Source organism: Vidua macroura, chromosome 1, assembly GCF_024509145.1.
Source record: "Vidua macroura isolate BioBank_ID:100142 chromosome 1, ASM2450914v1, whole genome shotgun sequence".
Taxonomy (NCBI): Eukaryota; Metazoa; Chordata; class Aves; order Passeriformes; family Viduidae; genus Vidua; species Vidua macroura.
Genome location: NC_071571.1, coordinates 123,903,800 through 123,924,676, shown reverse-complemented (window position 1 = coordinate 123,924,676; position 20,877 = coordinate 123,903,800). Strand labels below are relative to the sequence as shown.

Genomic DNA, 20,877 nt, shown 5'->3' with positions numbered 1-20,877 from the left:
CACTCCTTGGGTTACCTCAGGAGTCAAATGCAGAATCAGCATGGCTTGTGAGTGTGGGACAGCTGCTTTGGCCATTCCTACCACCTCTGCACCCCACCATCAGGACCTCAGTTTAGAACACAGCTGCTATATCCAAACCCCAAGGCTGGCAAGATACAAAGTCAAACAATGGATTTAGAATTAACCACCCAAGTCTAATGATATTGTTGTGGAGATGAAAATCACCTGCATCATGAAGACACCCACACCTCAAGCAAAGATGATTCTCCTGTAATGGCCTTGGGCCATTATTGAATCAGTTAATCAAGAAGGGTGACCGACTAGAACTCAGCAATACTCCACGTGGGAGCACATGAGTGAACCACTGGACTGATGAACAGCCACCCCAAACTACCCCCACTCCCAAGTCCTCCTGCAAAAAAAGAATGGAATTCCTCAAGAGTAACTTCATTTATTGCTCTCATGGCCTTCAGCTATTCATCAATACCACTTTATCATCAGATGTATCAAGAGTATCCAACAGATCTACAATAACAGGCATGCTTTAATAGTGTCTATAGGGTAAAGAACTGCCATGATGCCTCTGTCACCAAGTGCAGCTAGTAGCACTGATTCTGTCTGTCATCTTGCCTTTAAATATAGCAATCCCACATGCAGGTGTATGGAAGTGGCAGTAGTTTCACCAACTGATGCCTTAATGTGCATATTCAGTCAGTCCTAATTTGACTCTATCTTCTGCTAAGAGACTAGGTTAGAGTTCCCAAGTCAAACTCTCCGCAATTTTTCACTGTAATTGACATCAAATATTCTAAAACATATACATATATTCATTTCAATAATCAGTACAATTAGTTGTGCACATAAATTTTTAATGAGCCTTTGAACGAAAGGTTCAACAGTTTAAGAGACTGGTAATAGGAAACAATATTTATTTCATTGGTGGGTTTCAGCATCCTGAAAATGAAAAAAAAAAAATATCTGTTCCTTCTTATTGCTAGTATAGAGTTATTCCCTGTCGTGATTTAACCAGATTAAAAATCAGCATTTAAATAGAAGTCACCAGTTCAAAAGAGTAGTCCAAATCTGGAGCGATTACAATGCTTTTGCACACCGTCTCATGGTCCATCAGAAATGCTCTGGCACTCTTACTCTGTTTTTAGCTCAGGGCATAAGTCATCATAAGTCAGTATTGCCCATTGTTGCTATAATAAAAAAAAAAAAAAAGAGCAATGGAAATGATAGCTCGAGTATCACTACCCCTCCTCTTTACCACAGGACCATGCTTGCATTCAAGCCATTATACTGGGAGATTCTGCACTGATGCTCTGTAGTTAGCAGATATCACTTGTCTGCCCTTTCAATGCAACCTTGAGAAATAAAATTTATTCAAACAATTTTTAAAAAGCAATGCACAAATTGAGACCAACCTGTTTAAAGACACTGTTGAACTGCAAAAGGCATCTGAATATTAGAATTAAAACAATCTCTGAGGATTTATGCTATAGGAGTTAAATTAGTTTCAATGTGAATTTTACACTTTGATTACCATGCAAAAGTGAATTCTTTAAAACATATAGATAAGTTTTGATATGCATCTACCATTGTTTGTTATAATGTTCTATTATTTACAGCAGCATAAATGACACAAGTTCCCAAAGGGTTAATACAACTAGATGACTGAAATTCATGAGCATAATCCTAAACAAGTGAGTTGAAGTTCTATCAGGTCTATTTCATAGCATCAGGGATTACTGCTAGCAGTCTAATCCTACTGAGCCTAAGGGAGACTCGTTGTATTGTATTTGAAATCCTGGCCAGGAAAGAACGGAAGGTTAAATGGGTGCCTTGCTCTGTAATCAAATATCACAGGCACTACTTATCTATTCAATGAACAACTAACGTAGAAAATCAATTAAGAAACAAATAGCTTCTTCTTTTGATTTTTTTTTACCTAACAAAAAGAGAGAGTGAAGAGTAAATGTTTTTATAATACATGTTTAATGAAACTATATCATATTATAAAATAATCTATACATAGACTGGCAAACATTAACAAGAAGGTACAAACACCCCATAGCAACTGCTGATGTTTTAATGCTATTTCTTTAAGTTACAGGGCTATTTTCAAGGCTAGTGTGTTTTCAAACTCTGGCAATTGAGCGTCTTCTGAGCATATAAAGCAGCACACGGAAACTACTCATACAAAAATATTAACTGACTGCAGATAATTGGACTGTGCTCAAATGAAATCACAAATACATATCCGGTTGTTTGTAACTGAACATCTTAAATTATGTATCAGCTGTGAAGAGCATTTCTTCAGCTGTGCATCATCTTTTGTTCACTTGGTTAAAATCCCAGGAGTACTGAAAAAGGCTGAAGCTCCTGCTGGTCTTTGTTCCCAGCAGGGAGAACTCCCTTTTGGTGGTCTTGAGGTTAACACCCTACCCGCCTCCCCCCCCCATACCTGTCATTCTGAATAGACTTCACAGTCTGTGCACACAGACAAACAGCCTGACCTGGCCAGCTAGCTTGACCCCTGGGCAGGAAGAAGATCACATCTGGTTATTAATATTGGGACATTAAAAAAATGTAATCTTCAAGGCACTTGGAGAAGCAGGCTGGCAATTACACAGTGTGCACGGGATGTCAGTCAGGGAGCATGTTAGCCTGATATTATGTCCAAGAACACTAAAACGTTCATTTTGCTCTGATGAGGGGTTTCAAACACAGTCTCCCTCTGTATCTCTGAAAGCTGGCAGGAGAAGTTTGCCCAAAGCACTTAAGGCTCCAGATTATCTGTTCTTACACTTCACAATTTTTAGTCTGTTTTACACAGTTTTATAATGCAAAACATTTGTAGCTGAAAATTGATGCAACTAGAAAAAAGATCTCACATGATTTTATAGTAGAGAAAGGCAACTAATAAAGGGAACAAAACCTCTCAAAATTACAATTGAGAAAAACATGTTCCCATTACATTGAGTATTTTACCTCTATCCAGATTTTTTTAGTTTGTTCATTCTAGGCATCTGCATAGTAGACAGTTTAAACACAGTTTATGCAATTGGCTAAAATATACAGAAACACATTTGTACATGCTTGTGATATATATTATATACAGATGTATTTATACAAAGCTTTATATAGCACAGATTTAAGTGTCATGTGTGAAATCTTAGTTCCACCAAGTTCAACGGAAAATTTACCATTTGCTGGAGTTGGGACAAAAATTAACCCTACCTAAACAACACACTCCCATCAGGATATGTACTGTGAATATCAAAGCCCTGGTTTGACCCCTTTACATAGCCAGATAATTATTCCTATGTGACCCCAGTGGTTATATCTAAAAAAGAATGAAAGACCATGGTCTGGAACTATTATATGTCATGTGTTTTACCCCAGTCTTACTGATACCACATGGAAGATTTTATATTGTCAATATGAACCCAACATAGGTCCAAAATTCTTCACAAAGGGCACTCTGACTGCTCAAGGCACACTTCTACACCTGTTGTGTGAAAGGTAGAGGAGCATGGTCTTCAAAGAATTCTCAAATGAGTCCTAGATGACAGCGTCAACAAAATCTCTGTGCTTGAAACAAGACCTAAAATTGTCTCCAGGAGTAATTATTGTTAATGTTCCCAGCCCAGTTAGCTTAAATCAGCTGTCATTAGTTTGGTTTTGCTGCAAACCACCATGAAGACTTTTGCCTTGCTTTCAAACAAAAAATTTTTCTTTCAGATTACATTGGGGCAACACCCAGGATGGGCCTTTTACCAGTAATGTGTTAATCTTATGATCTTTGAGTCTGAAAAAGGAGCTTCATAGCATTGGAGACGGGAAGTTTCCAGCTTTTTAACAGAATGCTGGCACTTGTTTTTAGCTCCGATAGGCTTTGAGAAGTCAGACCTTCAAACTGAAATGCTACTATGTATGGAAAAGCTATTACAGGAAAAATGCAAGATGTTTCTAAAATATATTGGTCATGAAGTTACAGCAGCGTTTCCCCCCCTTAATATTACTGAGGCTTGGCCCAGTACATGCAGCCATACAAAAAAAAAAAAAAAGAAAAGAGTATTGGTAGAGTTAGAGAGCACCCTACAAATTTCTAACATATTTTTCCTAATGCAAAATATGCAGCAGGTTCAAAATGCATGATAGCTTCCCATGGGATATTCAGCACACCTTTTTTCTCTCTTTATTACTTGAAACAACACAGCCAACTCAAGCTCAAGACAATAAAATTTTTATCCCAATCATCCCAGATAAATAGAAATGTTCGTAACAATGCGCATGAAAATGTACATAAACACTCACATTCAGCCACAAGAGAAAGTGGAAAAGAAAGTTATTGGCAAAAAAGGAGGAAAATATAAAGGGGTCTAGGGCTTGGTAAGCGTGAAACTGGGCTAAGTGCTGCAGAAATTTAGGTGCAAATGGCACTGTGAAAAACAGACACGTAGAGATGTCGGTAGAGAAGGAAGAAAAATGTGGTGAGGTGGTAAAAAATGTCTGTGTGTGCAACTGAGGTTGCAAAGAGTAAACCACAAGGCAAGGATGACACTATGCACGCTCCTGAGGGAGCTGGCATTTTGGAGTGAAATTCCAAGCTTCAGGCAAAAGAGGAAATGTTTCTGACAGGTTGGGGCCTTTTAGGGTGGAGGCTTTCTGGTTTTAAATAGCAGCTGCTTAAAAAATATTCACAAATGTGGAATAATTTAGGAGGAGAAATGGGCTATAAATGAGGTGTCCTAGTGTGTATGCTCACCCACAAAGTATGTCATGGTTATCAATACCCAGCAACCTGGTTTGATCTGTAAAAGATATTTAGGGAAGTGGATTTCATTGTATCAACTCACACTCTGTATCAAACAGGCAAACTGTTTCCATGAGAGGGAAAACAGTCCCAAATTCACATCCTCTCCTCCTTTACACATCCTCATTGCAGAGCAGTCTCTCTGACTCTGCCTTTGTGACTAGCCTTTTATCTAGAGCACCAGAAACAAATGGGAAAGCCCTAGAAATAAACTTTGGGAGAAAAACAGGAACAGTAACCATCAATTTCAGCAAGAAATTACTGAAATAACAGGACTTTTTGAACTGGATAATTTCTCACAGTAGTGACAAACCACAGTAGTCAAACCACAGGAGAGCCATGTCCCAGTCAATTGACAAAGTTAAGAAACACTGTCGTTTTGGAAAACTTCTCTATCCCTGGAGTAATACTACTGAGATCATCAATACTGCAACAAGATGGATTTAGCCTACATTCTTCCTGTCTCCTTCCTCTCATCACCATTTTAATAGGAAACAAACAACATTTTTAAAGCTTCAAACAAATTCTGCAGAGGATAAAAACTAGCAAAACCCTTGTAATTTTTCCTGAATCTTAGCAAATATTTAGACTTTTGCTTAACAATACGACCTACCTCATACTAAAGAAATTTCACAGACTGCTCATGCCACTGGCAGCTGAGAATCTTATATTTGTGGCATAGTGAGGAAATAATCCTCACCAAAAATTAAATGCTGGGTGAAAGGTTGGGGGATGGGATGTGTGAATGACAGCCTTGTGCATGTTTTAGCACTGAAAAAGGACAACTGGTGCTGGGAAAGAACTGTGGTAGTCCATCAAGCCCAGAACACACTGACACAGCCCAGGAAGGCTCCCTGCAAGGTGAGCACAAGAAAAATGAAACCTACCTGAGCAGGGTATCAAAACACAGGACTGCAGTCAGCCCCTACAGCTTGTGACAGCAGCCACTGCCTTTCTGTAGCAGATAAAAAGTTTTCTGAAGTCACCAGCATCCCCCTGAGCCAGCTCTGCCTGGGAGCTCCCCACGTCTCCCTGTGAAGCAGGGATTTCACTCTCATCACAGACACACTTCCATGTACTCCGCCCTTCTGCTACTGCCCTTCCCAGTCCTTCTCCTGCCGCATCTCCTGCAAAGGGAAGAACAGGCTCCCTGCCAGCCAGGGACTCCCTGACACAAGCACAATAACTCTGCCCTCCCCCACGGCAGGGAACTTGCATCACATCTCCAGTTTCTTTTTTGCCCCATTAATGGCAGAAAGGGAGCTGAGCCAAAATTAGAGAGGGTTGTCCTGTGACTGTGTGTTTGTCATACATTTCCTTGTTTCAAGTTTTCTCCAATGACTAATAGCCTCTTTAAGAGTTCCAAACAAAAGTAAGTTATTCTAAGATGGAAATTGCTGGACATAGTGAAAAACATTTCTTTTTATGGGGCATAAGAAATAAAAAAGGAAAAAACTCTCAACATTTATATACTTAAACTTCTCAAAAAAAAAAAAAAAAGGAGAGGGAAGAATGTAAAGCATTACAAACTTAATTTTGTGAAAAAAGTATTCAGTGATGTGCTGCCAAGATAAGTGCCTCTTTGCTTTAACTAATTAGCACTATTACAGGGTTCAGTAGTGATATTTCAGCAGTAATTGATCCTCTGATGCAATTTTTGTGTATTTCAAACTAGCCAATACATCCAGCCAAGAAGGCTGTGCAAGGATGGAGGCTGGCAGTCAGCACAGAGGTGCCAGTCACTCATGAGCATGACCTTGGATCCTGGGATGCTAAACAGATTCTGCCAGGAGGAGCCACTAGGATCAGTATTCTAGAAATCAGAGCCCTAATCCCTCCACTTTTAGCACTTTCTACTGGCAGGTAGCACAGCTAATTTAAATTCAGGTATTGACTGTCCTGAACTAGTGTTTATATACAGTCACACAGGGAATTTGAACTTCCTGGCTTGCTCTGAAATTAGTATTTCATTTCAAATGTTGTGCTGACTTGGTGGGGAGGGAATTTGGCATCATATTTTCAGATTACTTCACACTACATACAGGGTAACATAGTTACTATGTATTTCTTTTTCTTCTAAACCCTAATGTGAAAGGTTTTAATGTCAAGCAGCATGAAGGCCAGAACAATCTAAAAGTCAACATAGCTCCCACAGTATGAGCTCAACCACAACAGACATTCCATCTGTATTTCATGGTATACCTTAATAACAATCAATAATACATTAAAGTGAGCACCAAACAGTATGAAAAGAGGACACTACAAAGAACCAATTACAGTTATGCCTCAGCCTTGCAGTCCACATGCAGAAACAGCACCTTCTATTTTGCATCAGTACATAAATATCTGGGGTAAATATTTGCAGATAGATGGTTAATTAGCTATTTCTGTTCTTCAGGCTCAGCAAATAGTTAACTGCCTACAGACATTTGCACCTCAAGCCACTAGGTATAGCAATACATGTGGGAAAGCAACGAGAGGCAGGCAATGTGAAGAGACAGGCAGTGTGACATGGGCACAAGGAGATGCTTCTTTCTCTCACTCTCCTAATATTAGGGGGAATTTAATTACTCCATGGATTAATTTCAGAGCTGGAGTTTTTTTCCACTCAGCTGGCTATGCAGAAGCAGCCTAACCACATAATGTAGGCACTTAACAGAGGGGCAAAAAACTAAACTGACAGAGGCAGAAAACAAGCTAGATGAACTAACAGGGCATTTAACAGAACAAGTTAGCTCTGTGTCTTCTAACTGCAAACTAGGATTGATCCTGCAGAAGTCATAAATGAACTCATGACAGTCAAGACCAGCCAAAGAACTGTGAGAAATGCCAGATACTTTTGAAGTTAGCTGAGCATGCAGAAGAAACTCAGTATTGACAGATAAATCTAAGAAAATATTAGAAGGAATACTTTGAACCAATCAAACATTTTACTGGTGGCTAAGTTAAATGTAGCTACTCCAGGACACTTCAGCATCAGTTTGAAGGGGGGGCGTGGGAAGAAGCATGTAATGAAAGGCAACATATTTCCAGCACAGACTGCAATAGGATTTGTTTAAAGCAGATTATATTTTTGGATGCACCAGGCATGGGACAGTAAGATCATACAGTTCCACTGAGAACGGCATGTTCAGTTCTGAAATATCTGTGTATCTCCAGAAAAATTTAACACTGGTAAAAGGAGTTCAGAGATCAGTGATGGGATTAGCAGAAATGTGGAAAAACTTCCACTAAAAGCAAGACTGAATGGATTGAAATTTTTGTGTAAATAAAAGAGAGGCATGATAAAAAGACCATAAAGTAATCATAAAGATTATTGTGAAGTTATAAAGTTTATGTAAAAGATCATAAAGCAAGTAAGAACACATGATCTTCTTCATTATATTTCCAGATGAATAAAAAGAAAGAAAACTTAATAAATTAACAACAGAAAATTTTAAAAGCCAAAAAAAATATCTGCATGCAGGTTAAATTAACCTGTGGAACTCCTTCCCACTGCATGTGATTGAGCCAGAAGTTCACTTTATAAACTGATTTGATGTCTGTATACCTGTAAGACTACCCAAAGTCTGCTTTGGCGGGGGGGAGAAATATATACTTGAATTTATATGATGTTAATTCATTGCGAAGTACAGAGGACATACGAAAAGAATAAGCATTTTCCTGTATAAGCAACATTATTCTATATTTGCCCATGAAATCTTTTTTTTTTTTTTTCCCTTTGGTCTGCTTTGCTCTCAGAAGCAATTGTTGTTAGGCAGTCTGTAGCAAAGAGATTAGATAAGGTGGACTAATGGTATAATTTGCTGTGATAGGACAATGATTGCATACTTGGCCTATTAATGTGTTGTTGCTTTTAAAATAACATTCTCTTCTGTTATGGACAGCCACTTCAAGAAATGTACTTAACTAACTTTATTTGCAATAGAGTATTTTTCATTAGGACAGGTTGGAAAGATATCTCATGATTAAGTAACTCAGAAAGAGCTCCAAAGAAAAAAGTAATATTATTTACACCCAGACCAAATCCTGATAATTTCAGCCCTAAAAGTGTGTATAAGAAAATTGTAAGTAACTGGGAGAAAGAAATTAAAAGAAAACTGGAAATCCAACCTTGACTGCAGCAGACGCTAACATATACAGACCGTCGTACAGCATTATAGAAGATGACAGTAGCAGCCTGGGTTATGTATAGACACACATAGTTTTAAATCCTGTTTATGCTCCTGGGAAGTGCACACTTATATAAGCACACACACCTTTTGTTACTGTCCACTGCACCCCCTGCACAAGAAACCCAGCCTCAAACAATTGTGACTTCCCTTCTAACACTACTATTGGGTAACTGCTCTTGTGAGCATGAACAACTTCAGACTCCACCTCTAACACTTCCCAATACTTGAATTCATCCTTCCCAACTACAGACACTCTATTAAGTCCATGTAAAAATAAATATATACAGACAGAAAGACAGACATATGTGAAGAACTTGTTATGCATAATTATAATTCTATGAGGACCATTTAGACTGTCAGATGTACTACAGGCCAACCTCTCAATCACCTGTGCTTGGTTAGAGACACATTGGGTTTTTTTTTTCCCAAAAGCCATGCTCTGTTTCCCAGTACAGACAGTATTGACCTTACCTTCTAAATCTATTAGGATAAACAACTACTAGAAGTAAAGGAAAGACATTTGTTTAGTTCCTGTTGTGGACACATGAGGCATAAAACCTTTGTATCTGGAGAGCAGAAAAGCTGAGTGAACTGGGATACAGGCTCTCTGTAGCATGAGATTTTAGAGTCTCCTTTTATTGATTACCAGCTCAACTCTTCCTTATCATAAAAATTGTTACTTACACAGAACTCTTCAAAACCAGCATAGTTCTTGTATTTTGTGTAGCCTAAAATGCTTTGGGTAAACCCTATCATCTGTTTGATGATTTTGAGGTAGCTGAGGCCACAGAATTTGAGCTTCTCAGTGAAAAACTCATGAAATAAAAGAAAATAAATATCCTAGCAAGACTTCTTGGATCCAGACCCTACATGTAACATGTTGAGTCAGAGATGATACCATAAATCTATTTTTGTTTTTTGGAAAACAAAAAAAGACAACACAAAAAAGCAAAAAAAAAAAATTCAAAGTGACTACAGAGTGTCTGAGTAAGGATTTGCTCTTTCTCAAAAATACCTGTAAGCAGTCCTAATGACTAGCTACAAAGATTTTCATTCCTTGAGTTCTATAAGTCACAGAATTCAAGTGTTGCGAAGATATTGTTGAAGCCTGACGCACTACAAAACACACCAGTGGAGACAGGAACAGAGAGACAGAGCACATTGACAGCATACCCAATTCATCACGACCTATGAGACTACCTTAGTAAATCAAAAAGTGGCAAAGGATATCTACAGCCTAGATACAACACCTATTACTGAGATGCATCTGCAACAGGGTTAGTCCCAGGGGACTAACAATACAGCAGTGCTTTCAAATCTGCCCAAACTCTAGGTCAGAAATTTGGTAAAATTAGTCCTAAACTATTTTCTGTGGCCTGTGATCTTTGTCATCTGAGACCTGACTTCAGAAGATCCTGTCCTGACATATCCCAGGATTCCAGCTTCCTCCTGGGTCAAGAATTTGAGTCAGAGAAGCTCCTGAACAAATAAGGACATAAGGTTTTCAGAAACACTTGCAGTTTGGACTCATTTTTTTCCACCAGCTTTACTCTTCCTAATTTCCAGTCATTCATTAGCTGCTTACATATCTGCAAATGCCAAAGGGTGTTTCCAAAATAGTAACATCTAGATATTAAAGCTGTCCCATTTCAGTAGTAAAGCAAACTTTTTTCCATGCTCTCATCACTAGCACACAAAGAACAAGAATACCAAGACGCTCCTTAGACTTTGTTTCATTGTTCTCGTCGTAAAAATATCAAGTTTCTGGTCATTCACAAAGTGTTTATTCAATTAGAGAACACTAGTATTTTTTTCCTCAATCTATTTCCCATAGAGCAAGTTTTTCTCTAAGTTACACAGAAAACAGGAACATTGTCTGAATGGTGTGAAGCTGCGTCAGGGGAAGTTCAGCTTGGACAGTAGGGAAAGGTTCCTTAATGAAAGAGTGGTTGGTCACTGGTACGGGTTTCTCAGGGAAGTGCTCACAGCACCAATCCTGTCAGAGTTCAAGGAGCATCTGGATGACAGTCATACAGTTTAGTTTTAGGTGTCTTGCGAGGAGCAGGAAGTTTGATTCAATAATCCTTATGAGTCCCTTCCAACACCAGATTCTGATTCTGTGATTCTGTGAATCACAGTGCCCTTCTTTCTCCTTTACTATTAGGACCCAGAGTTTTGAATTTAGGATAAGGATAATATCAATTATAGCTATTGTGATACTTGAGCCACTTGCAACATCTTAGGATTTTCCAAGGAAAACATCTTCCTTTTTAATAAATTTATTTGGAGACAACTGACCTCCCTCACCCAAGAAGTGCTATGGGTCCAAACACAAGCTTAGGATGCCAATGGAAAAATTCCATATGTGCTAAACAACTAAAATCAAGAGATGTAGACCTTTGTAATTGCCTGATAAAGTTCTGGAAAGAAGAGTTTTCACTGCTGACCTTTGTTTTAAAAGGGTCATCTTGAACTTTCTCTAAGAGTAATCTAGTTTTCTGTTAAAGGTTGGGGTACAAACTATCCCAGAGCAGCAGATTCTGTGCCATCTTTATGGCTCTACGGTTCTTTTCTCCAGAAGCAGTGCAAGGAAGTAGTGCATGTTCTTGATTTTTGAGAGAGTTTACAAGGGAGAACAGGGACTACAAATAGCGAGCCTCTTTGGGCAGAGCACTGAATACTGTCCTTGTATGCTAGGCTTCCTGCACACAATCCAGCAATAAACCAGCAGTTATACAGTTATGTATTTTATACATGAAAATCATGTGAACAGCATGTGAACAGCATGGTTTGATTAATACTCTAGGATAACATTTTTAAATAGAAAAAAATCACATTTTTTTGTTAGGCAACCCTAGTGGTCAAACATCCACTCTTGGAATGAGGCTAGTATGTTACTATCCATAGCTCCTATTAGCAATATGTTTCCTATGCATGCATATAACCAAGGAGTACTGCTCATACCCCTTGTACATGACAAATCCTTTTTTTTTTTTCTGTTATTGTAACTGCTACTGCAGTAGGATGCCCAAGGCATGGGAATCTGCACACTTCATCATTCAAAGACTACCTTTGCTCAATTTTTGTTTTCTTCAATACCCCCTGCTTTTAAAAGCTAAGGATTATTTTAATGCCTTCCTTCCCACTGGTAGAGTAAAACATACATTTTCCCCTGAGGCTATGGTGCATAATATGCTGTGTATCTGCTGCAGTACTGAAGGGTTGGCACGTTGTGCTGCAGACCAAGGGGGTAATTTCTATGACATCCTCCTTCATGGCTGCCCACAAAGCAACAGTCTTGAAGTTCTTAGCAAAGCTTTACTTTTTTTACGTATCAGCATGAGGTTGTACCATCATCAGTCTGCACTATCTGCCTGTATTAAGTACCAGTCTAACAGGCAGATCATCAGGTTCAAAAATTATTGCAAACCACCACTTGTAATTTATGTTTTATCAATATAAAGCCTCTACTCATATTTAACATAATTAATACCTGTTTCCTGTTGTACTGTATTATATTTTACCCAAAAGCATACACTTGGAAGTTTATCCAAGAAAATACATCTCCTGCATTGTGCCTGGTCCTTTCTGAAACCAAGAGAAATTGCATTACTTAGTATTTCACACCAGCATCTTCACTATCCTTTCTTATCCTTTTCTGCTCCAGCTGTACCCCAAAGGAGGAAAAAAGAAGAAATGCAGAAAATTCATTTGTCTGTCTAGCAATATAGATATATATATAGAGCCAATACAGTCTCAAAATCTGTGTATCAGAAACCTCAAATCTGTCCTGTACATATGAGGTCTGGTAGATTTTACTCCCATTAATTCTCCCATGAAATCACAATCTGGTATTTTGGTGGATGGACCAACAAATGCATAGACCAAGGGAAAGTTTCTTCTAAATTACTTAGCAAAAACAACAGCAAAGCTGAATTACATGTATCCATGTCAAAATATAACTTTCCTGTCATGTGTCAGTCTTTTTACTTTTTTTTACTGCTCATTTTTAAATATGTGGAAGACAGCGTAGAGAAAAATCTCGCCTGGGAGAGTCTGGCAAACTAATTACAATTTTAGAAAAGACACCTGTAGTGAGTTGCACAATATCAGCTAAAGTCTCCTATGGGTAACAAGAAAATCTATGTTGCAAGGCTGGGAGGGAGTGGCTGCTAAATCCATAGCTGCAATCTATTAATGCACACATACATATGCACTCACATTGACACAATACTCTTGCATAGACTATACACTGTATCTCTGCTTTGAATCGCAGACAGAAATAATTACATATTTCTCTTAATGTCAGAATGAAAGAACTCCAGGCACAAAAAATAGCTGTTATACAGCCATTTTGTGTGTTGAGCATATTGAATAAGTAAGGCTGATTCTCTTTCTGTTGCTTTGGCTCTCCTTGCTCACTGCTTTCCAAGAGGACCTACTCTCTCGGGCTCCACTGCAAGCAGGCTGGTACAGCCTCCTTTCCAAGAGGAGCCTCACACACTCTTATCCAGGACAGCACACAGACTGGGATTCAGGACAGCATTTCCATGGAAGAACATGAAGATTCTTTAAACTATGATTTGAGAACACCTCCCTGTTTCAGCAGTGTACCATAAGCTAAATACAAAATATGGTATGTTTAACAAGGACCATTATGTAAGACAATCTGAGAGACAGACATCTGAATATCAAATTAAATGTACATAAAATATAATGTGAAAATGTTTTCTCTACTGTTTTATTTTAATTTTATCATAAAAAGGGTAGTTTTGAAATTGCTATTTTACCAGCCAACAATATTTTTTTTATTAACTGGGGGGGGTGATTTTTTTAAATAAATATTCTTGTCTATAGTGTACAAGTACATATAGTAGGCATATACATTATTTGTAGCTATGACTACACAATGTATGTATAGCTGTGACTAGACAGTGTGCTCTTTGAACACCGGTTTCTCTTTATACATGTAAGCAAAACAGCATAATCTGAATTACAGTAAATGAAACTTGCAGTGGAAATTAAATTTCATAAAACATTTAAAACCATAAGTGAATACAAATCTCAAAGGACTTTAAAAATTGAAATACCTTCTAGTCTCTATATGAGGCTTGTTTTGAGGAACAAATTAGAGTAACTTTTGTTTATCACTGAAAACAGTTTTTTTCTAAGCAACCAAAAAGAATAACATCAAGCAAAGCCTGGTTTAGCTCCTCAGGTGTGAAGACATATTCCAATTTCCTTTCCACAATGATTTTTATGCAAATCAATGCTGCACAATCTCCTGACCTCTTTTACCATCATACTGGGACAATGACAGTAAAATAATTGGATTGGCACATTTGTAGGATATTTTACTTTATATTAAAAAGTTAGTGCAGGACAATTGAAATGAAAAGAATGTGACTTTCTGTTAATTCCAAGCTGATCAAGTACCAATATTTCATGCCAAACAGAGTAAAGCAAACAAAGTGATTTGGGCTGTTAGTCCATTTGTCCCCATGTGCATATACTTTGCTTCCCCCTCAGTTGTTAATTCCTAACAACCATGCTTTCATCCAGAACAAGGATAATGAGAAAAAACCAAGCAGTGTTCCTTGGGGAACTGTTACACTAAAAGTTACCTAAGGACTAAATCCCACTTGTGCCTCCTGCATGTGGTAAAGATGAGCAAATCATTCAATACTCCTGGCTGATTTAAAATCCAAATATGCAAACAGCATTATGGAATCCAGACAGACTATTCTGCTTCACTGATGACAGATGCAGAAAAAAAAAAAAGCTGGTCTGATTAATCTTTTGACTTTGAACCAGCAGAGAAGTGGACACCTCGCTTTAAAGAGCAATGCAGAACCCCAGCTGAAGTGAAGAGCAGGTGCTGCACGGTATTTGCCTTTCCTGCAGAGGATGCTAGCTAGCAGGACCGGCAGCTGACCATGAAAATTCTTGGCCCTAAGTGACCCAAGAACAGACTATAAATCCATCCTATAAAATATAGCAAAAGCCCCATTTGTTCTTCCACCCTTTCAATATGTGATGTTATACATTTGTGATTCTCTCATTTTATTGGCCTCTTTAGAAAGCTGTTTATGATCATTTGTGGACAAAACAAAGGCTCATTGTAAACTCTCTTTTAAATAAGTTGGAAGGTCAACATGAAACAAAGGGTTCCACTTTCATAACTGCTTACATGCAAACTATGCTTGTGTGTGTAATATTACAATGCATTTCAGCGAAGGGATAGAGTCCTAGCTAATTACAAAGCTAACATATAATAGCATTGCATTAGCAGCCCAAGAAATTCCTATTGAATTGCATACATCTGAAAATAGAAAGACATGGTTGTGCTGGAACTTAATTATCTTGGCAAAAACTGTGAGGGCTTGATTCTCAGAAGACATAAACACAAAGGTCTGCTTTACCCTCCCAAGGATCTAATTCTTTGTTTATTCAGACAACTTCCATCAGATAAAACTTACCATTTGGATTGACTGATTTGCCTTCTTATTTATAGTATCTACAGCTAAGTAACACAATTACTGCGTGGTTTGTGAGTAAGGGAAAGAATACTTCTGACGTACAAATACAAGGCCTCAAAGAGACAATCAGTGCGCTCTGCCAGATTAAAAAATTTAATGCTGTTGCATTCCACTCTAGGCAGAGAAGACAAGCCTTTTCCAAGGACAGGTCTGACTGAAATGCTTTTTTATGGGTTCAAAGTAAAACATTATGGTGAAAAAATGAATACAGCTTTGTTTGTTTCTTCAGTCATCGTTAGCAATAGACATAAGGGTATTCTGGTTTTGAGCCCATATGGAAAGACCATCAACACTTTCTGCTTCTGGGTCCTTTGCCAAAATACCATATCCCACATGCCTTTTACCTTAAAACATAAAAGAAAAGGTGTTGTTCTGGTCAAATAAAGGAATAATTTTTACTAGCATACGTCGAATGTTAAAGCTGCCTAAATCCTGCCAAAGACATTACAACACCATCTGCAAAACAGATTTTCATTAAATTGATCAGTTTAAAGTTAAGCAGCTAGGCAGATGATGCTTTTGAGCTAACCTTTAACCTTTAACCTTCTTAAACTGAAATCAGGTCAGTACTCTTGGGTAATATCTTTGCTGCTTGAGAACACGGGAGGTAAAGAGATATACCAAAATTTAAAAATCATAGCATAAATAGTGTTGTGGATCAATATTTTGTCAATAAAAGGAAGACCAAGGTAGTTCTCATACAGTCTGCTAACTGCTGCCTCTCACTTTCCCTGAGCTTCTAAATAGTTGCATACACAATGTAAACTGCAGTAAATATACAGTATAAAAGCAATTAATATTGAAGGCATTATCAGCTAACCAAAAAATATTTTTGATAAACTGTCTCCAAATATTAATTTGTGATTAGAAAGTGATCATGTCATTCAGTTACTTGGTTAAGTAAATTTTACTTTCAGACATTCCAGTTTATTTTATAAAAAGGCTATCCTGTACTTATTTATTTATTTATTAATAAAAGTATTTGGAAACTATTTTATAAGCACAGGACATGATATATGCAGTTCCCTGAAAGCTATTTGAATAAGCTTCAAAATGGCTGCCTTAAGAGCAGTTCCAGCTATATGCATTTTACATCCACAGAGACAGATCACCATCCTGCCTCAGCTTCCCAAATCTGCAGAAGCTGAATGCTTCCTCCTGCAGAATGGAAATGCACTCTGTTGCTATAGAAGCTTTCTCTGTTTACTTGTGGAGTCACTGAATGCTTCTTGATGGATGCTGCCAAGAACTTGCAACTCTTCTGTGGTTTAATTTGCTAATATCAAGCTTCACAATTCCAAAAGTAAGTCTTTGGGAAATTCATTTAGGCCAAGCTGAGTTCATTTAGGGTAAGGCCGTCTTTGTTCTGGTTCTTAGCAGCCACATTACCAACACCATTTGAATACTGCACTTCTGTAAGGAACAACCAGGCCATTTCTTCTTTAAATAACTTAGAAACCAGCTAAAGGTTCCACTTTGCCACATTTAGAATCTAACTCTAAAAGTGACATTTCCGTACTGCCTAAAATTATACAGCTTCAGAAGAGAAGCTCTGATGTTCATGGTTGCTTTAAAAGCTACAGCTATGAAAAGACATCCTTTTATTCCATCAATAGTTAAGCACAGGGAGAAAAATCAAGCTTTTATGACAACATTTATAAGAAGAAAATTCACAAAACAATAACATTTAAACAAATATAAATTACTGAAGAAAAACTTTGAGGTACTTGACAAAGCAAAAGAACAAAGCCACAGATTCTTCTCCTGTGCTTTCAGATGGTTTTAGTATTAAACTTTTTATTGCCAAACCATATTCACAGCACCTTAATTTTAAAAAAGAGGAGCTGCTTGAATATAAACACAATTCATGAATATTCGATATTGCTCCCAAAGCATATATCTATTATTCATACAAATTAATGTTCTTTTTTTCCTTAGGTGCTCTAAAAGTTTTTCTGATGTATCAAGAGAAAAAAGTTTACAACTCTCTTGGTGTCAACAGCTTCACCAAGACCTGACAAAACTATCAAGTCTGCTAGCAGATAACTTAGCAGATTTTCAAAACTGCATTTATTTACATCTTGAGGCCTGAATGTACACGTATAATTAAGAGCAACATTTTCTGGGTGATGTGCAGAGGCATTACATTCTATTATAGAGCACACACATCTAGAACATCTTGGTCATTTGGGACACATTGTAGCACTTCATGCCAACCCAAATCTTAAAAAAACCCACTAATACTCCAATTGATATTTTCAATGTGACATCACTCTCCTTCAAATTAACCTTAAAATGGAACTATATAAAAATGTGTGTGTATATGCTATCTGCTTTCTGAGAGTCATTAAACCCAGTGGGCTTCAAATTTCCAAGATTCTCTAGGAAGTCATGAGGGACAGAAACTTTTTAAAAAGCTGAGACACTCACTAGCAATCCTAGGGACAAGTCCTTTAAAAATACATGCATCAGGAGAGTTGGAACCCTATGGTTAACAGCCAGACACTTTCAATTGTCCTACTTAGGCCACGAAGCCTAGAGGGTATTTGGGAGTTTACGGATTCCATTTCCACTGGGATGTCCTTAACTGATTCAAAGACTGAGTTCCAAAGGCTGGTGATGGTCCCTTGCTGTGTGTAATAGCTGCTACATAGATGCTACTGAGCTGCTCCATCTAACAAACCAGGATCTGGCAAAAAAGCAGATTCAGTAGCAGGAGATTTTCAGTGAAGAGGGCCAAGAGCTAATACTCTCTCCTGTAGCATCCCACACAAATATTTTGTAGGACAGGCTGGAAACCCAAACATATTTGATACAGGTTTTTCTAGGGATCAGGTTGAGTGAGTGAAGAGAAAGTACTCTTTTGAGCAGATCGTTTGCGTACCTTGTGACTATAGTTTTTGTTTGTTTGGTTTTTTTTTTTAATTAAGCAGCTGGCATCTTAGTTTCAACAGTCTCAGAAGCTTTGGCAGTAAAGCAATCTGAGAAAAGCCTTCTGCCTTCCCTTCTCCTACTCCATCGTTCCTGTGTGTGGCACCATTTCCAGTAGCATTTCTTTGAATGGTGGCATTACAGAACAAATAATTGAAATAATGCAGGTTAACACTCCAAAAAAAGAGATGGGGACCAAAAATTTGGTTGTTTTGTTTGTTTTTTGTTTTCTTTTTTTTAAACCCTGACTTGAAGTGTGGCTGCATAATGTAAATGGAGGAATCAAGGAATGGCTTCACGGATGACAGGGAGCAGGAACCTCTAAAGGGAGTTTTGCTGCAGAGGCAAGTTATGTCATTAGACTCTCAGCTCTTTTCATACTTTTCATAACAGGATTTTAGATCTTAAAAAAAAACAGCAAAAAATAACACCCTCTAGAATGAAGGAAAAATGCAATTTAAATATAATATATTATTAAATTAGCACAGCAGCCAGCACTGTGGGACAGTATAATAGACCAAAACTTGTATTACTGCCATTTTTGCTCACAGCAGATGCACCAAGGTTACAACTATCAGGTTATAAAATGAAAATCTATGTTACTGCCTGTGCAGCACGTATTAGCTCAGACCAACCATTTGAACATGGCTGAACACCAGAAAAATGTTATTTCTTGCTTAAACTAGAGGTCTGCTGAGACTTTTCTATATTTTTTCTGTATGTACAGGTCTTCAACATGATTAGAAAACCAGCATAGTTGCTGTAATCAGCAGATGACTCCTGATAGTTTAGTTATCACAAATTTCTAGTATAAATCAATAGATAACACTTGCAAAATGGATTTTCTAATCATATTTAGAGCTTGTTACAGTGACTAATGGTTTGCAATATTTCCTGAATTTTTATATCCCCTAGACAAAAGAAGTTTTTAATAAGTTACAAAGTTATTCATCTTGGAAATGAATGTGTTATATTTTGTACATGAACCAAGACAATCAAGCCAATCCAGTAAACACACTGCAGAAAATAGGTTACCCCATAATTAGGGTTTGGAAAAAGTCATGACAAGTTGTGTAATAAATGGTATTCATCACTCCCACATATTCATTATATCCACATAGTTTTTTCCAGTAAAGATAAAAATATAGTTGCCATTCTACTAACATATTTATCTATACCACACCCTTTCATGTTTGTGAAAAATCATTACTGGTTTGGAAAAGAAGGGCAGACAAAAGGATGACAGTGCTTACTTTTGAATATCCTTTGTAATAATGTGGCATATTGCATGTGCTTACTGAAAATACCAATGTAAAATAACTTGGCTGTGATACATCATGGTTGCAAACAGATACATATGCCAGAAAGTGATCTCCTTTCCCTGTGCACGGTATGGGCAAAACATCATTTTCCATAATCTCCCTCAAGCTTCTGATCAAAATGTAATGGACAAAATTTGAAAAGGTTATGAGAGATGAAAAACACCATTTATTATGAGAGAACTTTTTAAAAAAAAACCAACTTATGGACCCTGCGTTTACAGGAAGTGCCTCCTAAATGACCCCCAGGTGACTCAACAGGACTCATCTGGAGCACTTCTCCCTGACTAACCTGCAGTTTTTGTTTGACTATATGCATGTTCAATAAACATTTACTCTACTAATTAATCAAAGTCCTGTTTGATGAGCCCTGAATGGGTTAATTTCCCAGCCTACTTGGTGCTGGCTGGAGTTGCTGTCATAGACTTACCTTGTAGAGTTTCAGGGCTGCCTCATGCCTGTGATTGGTAGTGTGTAAGCGCAATTTATCCACGCTGTTGGTGTAATAGTCACAGGCGTTACATTTCAGGTGAACTGGGTTGCCAATGGCAATACACTTCAGCCTCCACTCATTAGTTTTGCCGCCTTCTTTAATGTGAGCCACCAGTTGATATTTCTGCATATGTTTGTCAGTCTTGCAGTGGAGCTGGAAGTTCGCTTTGAGCTGAGTGTTGTAGTTACAGAGCTTGCACTGGTAGATGTCTCCAATTACAGCCCTCCACTCCTCTTCGGGGAGTGAGCGCTCACTGCTCACATGCACACTTAGGGCCTCCAGGCTGTCAGAGGTGAATTTGTTGCAAACAGCACACTGGAAAAGCTTCAGCGCTGGGTCACTGATATAAGGTGACAGCTCTCCTGCAGTAAGGAGGGACAGGTCATCACCCATTAGCTGACCACTGGCAAGCCGGATTTCAGGCGGCAGCTCATTATTTACTACAGGAGAAAAAAAATTAAAAGGGAAAGTAGAGACCAGCAAGCATAGCACACACAAAGGAATCTGTAAAATAAAGCCTTGACAAGGAGTTTGCTTTCTCTAGAGCTTAAACTATAAAAAGCTGTAATAGGATTGAATCAGGATCAATTACAATCAT

At 37.9% G+C, this 20,877-nt stretch overlaps 1 protein-coding gene across 1 annotated transcript in view; it reads right to left on the bottom strand.

The window, feature by feature from the left end:
• Window positions 1-20,877, bottom strand: part of ZFHX4 (zinc finger homeobox 4) — a 126,312-nt gene that overhangs the window by 101,893 nt on the left and 3,542 nt on the right. The window contains exon 2 of the mRNA XM_053992745.1: window positions 20,217-20,719. Coding sequence (XP_053848720.1) covers window positions 20,217-20,719 — 503 coding nt within the window. The remainder of the gene's footprint in view (window positions 1-20,216; window positions 20,720-20,877) is intronic.